At 32.5% G+C, this 5007-nt stretch overlaps 2 protein-coding genes across 3 annotated transcripts; one reads left to right on the top strand and one right to left on the bottom strand.

The window, feature by feature from the left end:
- The first annotated feature begins 508 nt into the window (after positions 1 to 508).
- LOC108572492 (60S ribosomal protein L14) lies at positions 509 to 1622 on the top strand. 2 transcript variants are annotated; one of them, XM_017934742.1, is made up of 4 exons: positions 509 to 553; positions 874 to 975; positions 1195 to 1389; positions 1473 to 1622. In XM_017934742.1, the coding sequence occupies exons 1-4, from the start codon at positions 551 to 553 to the stop codon at positions 1620 to 1622; spliced, it is 450 nt and encodes a 149-aa protein (XP_017790231.1). In that variant the 5' UTR covers positions 509 to 550. The 2 variants fall into 2 exon arrangements, with proteins under 2 accessions (XP_017790231.1, XP_017790230.1); XM_017934741.1 differs by lacking the exon at positions 509 to 553 and adding an exon at positions 559 to 748.
- A 398-nt stretch (positions 1623 to 2020) lies between these two features.
- Positions 2021 to 3998, bottom strand: LOC108572232 (KIF1-binding protein homolog). Its single transcript, XM_017934431.1, has one exon. The coding sequence runs from the start codon at positions 3830 to 3832 to the stop codon at positions 2021 to 2023; it is 1812 nt and encodes a 603-aa protein (XP_017789920.1). The 5' UTR covers positions 3833 to 3998.
- Positions 3999 to 5007: the final 1009 nt, after the last annotated feature.

Below are 5007 nucleotides of genomic sequence, written 5' to 3'. Positions count from 1 at the left end.
GTATACACAAAAGAGAAACTCGTCAGTGCAAACGAATGGGCCGCGTATATGAAATTATTTCTGAACTTTGTTCATTTACACTTCCTGACATAGACCGGTTGGCCAACGTCTAGTTATATTTTTTTTCTCCGAGAAGACCACGTGATGTAATATTAGTATTTTAAAAGAAATAAATAAAACTTACAGTTATAAAAATAGTTATTTTAAAATGACGTATTGTATTATTTATTAAAAACAATTAAAAATGTAAGGAATTATAATATATGTCTAATTATTGTGAAAAACTATTGGTTTTTTAAAATTACAAAGTACATAAATAAATATACAATATTTACCGATTGCTTCTTTTTTTAAATAGGAGAGAAAATAATTAATAATTTACATACATGTGTTTTATTATTCTTTTAATTGTACACAAATATAACTGCTCATATAGTTCTCATGAAAATTGTGCTTAAATTTAGAATAGGGACATATTATTTTTAACAATTGGTGTAATTGGTGCTTCATCCGGTTATAAGTTGGATTGGCCTTTCGCTTCCGGTAAAGCATGGTAAGTGCAGCGCAGTTTTAAGTTTAACCATGTACTACGTATAATTTACAGTATTGATGCAAAAGTTATTACCTTGATAGGGAAACTTTCCTTATTTTTTACGAATTTTAATTAAGTTTATACATTCATAAAAATGTTTAAAAAATGTAAAATATTTGATATAACCTTGCACTTACCTAAGTTTTCAACCACATGGTAGGTGTACTCATGTATTGTAAACCACAATATGTTTATATAAATATTCAAATAACAGTTAACGCAATATAATATAATGATTTTTAACTATTATATAAATAATAAAATTTTCCTTTTATGAATAGCCGTTCCAAAGGTTCGTAGAAACTGGCCGCATCGCTTATGCCTGCGATGGTCCACATCAGGGTAAACTTGTTGCTATTGTAGACATCATCGACCAAAATAGGGTAAGATAATTTTTTATAATAATATAATAGATAATTTTATAGCATAATTTGTTATGCTACGTAAAGTAGCAATGTAATAATGATGATCCCAGTATATTGATAGGAATGGCCGGCTGATGTTTAACTGATGCTATTATACTTTAACTGATGCTGAAACGTTTAATTATTATATGTTAAAGATATCGTAAGTATTGCATTAAGTTTTAATTACATTTACAGGTTTTGGTCGATGGCCCTGCTTCAAATGTTTCGCGCTGTGCAATGAGGTTAAATGATCTTCATTTAACAAAGTTCCGTATACGTTTTCCGTTCACTGGATCTACTCGCGTTGTACGTAAAGCATGGGAAGCTGCAAAAATCAATGATCTTTGGAAAGAAACTATATGGGCCAAAAAAGTTGAAGCTAAAAAGAAAGTAAGTGTAATAATACAATATTTAATAGAAAATAATTATATTTTGAATAGTTGATAAGAAATATATTTTTGCTTTGTTTACAGCGTTTGCAGCTCAGTGATTTCGACCGATTTAAGTTAAGAAGAGCAAAGCGAATTCGCAATAAATTAAGGACAGATGTATTTTACAGATTAAAAAAGAAGGCTAAGAAAACAAAGGCTGCAGGTGCAAATAAAAAAGTGGAAAAGAAGTGATTTTGTATTGTGTGAAATAAATGTAAAATCTTATAATTATAGTTTTAACTTTTTAACACATACCTTTTACCTTCATTTTGTATGTTGTGAAAATAAGTAGTCAAAGTTGCTACAAGTTTTTAATATTAATAGAATTAATAGGTTTTTAATTTTTATTTGTTTACATTTTTTATACATTACATTTCTAGAACATTTTTATTGTATTTAAAATTATTCTACCAGTTACAAAAAAAGAAGTATACAATTACGACAACGTAGTATCACAACAGCTTAGAGAGAAAAGGTTTATGGAAGTGTTTCGAAGTGCATATTTACGAAAGTCGATTAAAAATGTTCACGAAAATTAAAGAAACGCGTTAAAATATGTGCAACAGTATAGTAAGCAACGATGTGTAACTTTATTCCTTTTTCATTTCGTTTTGTAACCAGTTTCCTTTCATTGGTAATAAATTTACGAATTCCTTGCAGATTTTTAATTCAACTTTCATTATTTCTGCTGCTTCGGGATATTTTTCACAATAGTCTACTACAAATTTAAATGCATTAATACTATTTTGAATATTATCCTGTTGAACCGCTTTATCGAAAGTTATTAGTTTGTTGTATAATCTACCGATGTGAGAGTAAGAAGATAGGGCTGTTTGCAACATTTCATCGGGAATCTGTTCTATTACGGAATCAGAATTACGAGTCTTTAAAGAATCCAGAAACGCCTGATAATTCTTTATTGAATTTTTTGTCAACCTATTAATTTTTGGCACTAGTTGTTGCCTGGGTACTATGTCATCTGTTAGTAAGCGATCAAGTTTTATGTAAAGAATATCAGAATATGCTTCTGCAAGCTCGATCCAAATTTGTCTACAAGCAGCTTTGTAATATTGAGGATTTACCTCCTTGATAACATTTTCTAGCATATCTATTCTCCTTTTATGCATTTTTGCTTGTCTGTCTCCATGCTTTTCAAAGAATAATAAATATTTATATCCTTTTGATATATCTTGTACAATTGATATGTACATAGAAGCATGATTCTCTAGAGTGTAATATAATTTGGCTTCACCTAACCATTTTTGTAAATTTAAAAAAACTAATTTAGCATCATCAAAATCTAGTAAGTATTTATCAGTTATTTGATTTTCAATTGGCTCTATTTTCTCCTTCAAAATATTAAATTTTAAATTGTTAAGTATTTCTGATTTAGGAGAATCATCATCAGACTCATCATTTTCTTGCTCTGATTCATCATCTTGCAAGAACCTTTGTTTTGATAAATAAAGTAACTGAATTCCATATTTAGCCCAACATCTGGCAATATCAGCACTTTTATGTTTAAAATTTTCCCAGTCAGCTGCAAGTTCTTCACTTTCTTCATTATTTTCAGTTCTCCTTTTCAATATATCTTCATACCTTTGTAATATATAAGATGCAGCTGCTAAATGATGCCTTGCTTGAGAAAAGCCATCATTATCTGTAAAGTATTTTGACAAATTTGCTGCATTTAATGCCCAATCAATATGATTTAAATCCTGCATGATGTAATTATGACCTAACTGGCTGCGCAGAGTCATATGACAATACATTACAGACTTGCCAAGATCTTGTAAGGATTTGTATACTTGAGCTAAATAGTACAATGTAAAGGTATTAAGTTTCTCTAGCTTTTCCCTAGGATGCTCTTTAATGTTGACTCCTTCTATGCCAAAATTATGTGGCATATTAAAGGGAACTCTACCAGGAATGCTTGTAAATTCATTGTAGATTTTTTCTGCTTGAACTAAAAAGTCTCTTGCCTTTGTAGGCTCATTCCACTGGAACCATATAGGGCCTAACTGATTGAGAGCACCTAGTACAAGTAAAACTGCACTTGGTTCTAGCTCTTTGTCTTTTAATAAGTTTACACATTTCATTAGGTGTTCTTCACCTAACTTTATTTTGTCCGTTTTAGAGTACACTATACCAAGATTCATATGCACCACTGCAAGCCCTATTATGCATGACCAATTTTCTTCCTCAGATGTAGTTGCTAACGTGTCAGTTAGCTGCATTTCCTTTAATTGCATACAAGAGATCAACATCGATTTTATTCTATATCGTTTGTCTTCTGTGAAGGCTGTATTCTCCATTAATTTTCGAAGTACTTCATATTCTACCTGGATGTTTGTGACTATAGTTGCGATCGCATCTTCATTTGGAGCACAGTTGGACTCCATGGCGGTTTTGCCTTATCGTGTTGTTAAATACCAATTGCCACGATGTCTGATTTGATTTTTTTACTTAAAATGTTATTAACGAAGTTCTCGCCGATATTCGCACGAGTACACTTACCCTGCGACTGATCGGCAAAGTAAAATTGAGGCTTCTGAGGTCATCCCCCGACCAAATAAGCGGAAAATAGGCAGTCAGACCACAGACGAGATATAGAGTAGACCACTCATTCAATGTAATTTTCTGTCACACGACCCTGGAGTCCTAGAACCCCGTTACCATCATCCTACTGTATCGATTGGGACTGGTATTATATCACTGCGCTATTAGTGGTAGGAATTATATTTCAAGAACACTTGGCATTTGTTATTTTAAATAATGAAGGAGACAAAATTTCGAATCTTAGGATGAATTAGAATGGATTTAGTCACACACATTTGCGTTATGGGATTCAAGGGTGTATTGATAACACAGTAACAATGTACGTACAACTAATATCGATCGTTTTGCGCGATGCAGTTCTTAAACTGACAGCTCTTAAGCGTAGAGTGCGCTTCAAAACCAGTGGTGTGGCGACATTAACATCCGGCAGAAAGCAGGAAAAAAAAGTCCGTTTCCGGTGAAGTAGCTCCGGTGGAAATCGTAGGAGCGCGCGCGGGAGAAGTCTTGTAGTGCCACTTTTTCCTTATGTTACAGGAGCAGTGACCATTGGAGGCAAAGTTTGTCGAGCGGTACCACCATGGTAGAAGAAACAGTGTCTAAGCAAGAGTCGAGAGAGAAGCTAATTTTGTATTTATAATTTGCTGAATAGTGATTAAAAAGTTATTTGGTAGAAATATATTCAAGTTACAGTGAAAATACTGGTGCGGTAAAAACCCACGTATGAAGAGAAACCTCCTGTCTCCTACTTCCAGTTTGAGTAGATAAAGTAGATCTCGTCTCGTAGCAATCCACTACAGTGGTTTTGAACGACGTCGGTATTATCATGTGACAAAAAGTCCCATAAGATACAGGCGTAGATAATGTACAGGATAGACCTAACATCTTATAAGACTTTGCGTCCGCGGCACATCGAATAAGATTATAACATTAGTAGTTGTTGGAATTACAGTTAAACGTAACTATAAAATTACAAATAAGAAAGTAACGTAATTGTTTATTAGTAGATGATTTATTTCGG

The sequence above is a fragment of the Habropoda laboriosa genome, unplaced genomic scaffold (assembly GCF_001263275.1).
Source record: "Habropoda laboriosa isolate 0110345459 unplaced genomic scaffold, ASM126327v1 scaffold65, whole genome shotgun sequence".
In the NCBI taxonomy this organism is placed as follows: domain Eukaryota; kingdom Metazoa; phylum Arthropoda; class Insecta; order Hymenoptera; family Apidae; genus Habropoda; species Habropoda laboriosa.
This window is presented reverse-complemented; position numbering and strand designations above follow the sequence as displayed.

Coding starts and splice junctions, on each gene's coding strand:
- LOC108572492 (XM_017934742.1), top strand. Junction 976..1,194: donor ACATCATCGACCAAAATAGG/GTAAGATAATTT, acceptor TTACATTTACAG/GTTTTGGTCGATGGCCCTGC. Junction 1,390..1,472: donor AAGTTGAAGCTAAAAAGAAA/GTAAGTGTAATA, acceptor CTTTGTTTACAG/CGTTTGCAGCTCAGTGATTT.
- LOC108572232 (XM_017934431.1), bottom strand. CDS start 3,832: ATGGAGTCCAACTGTGCTCCAAATGAAGATGCGATCGCAACTATAGTC.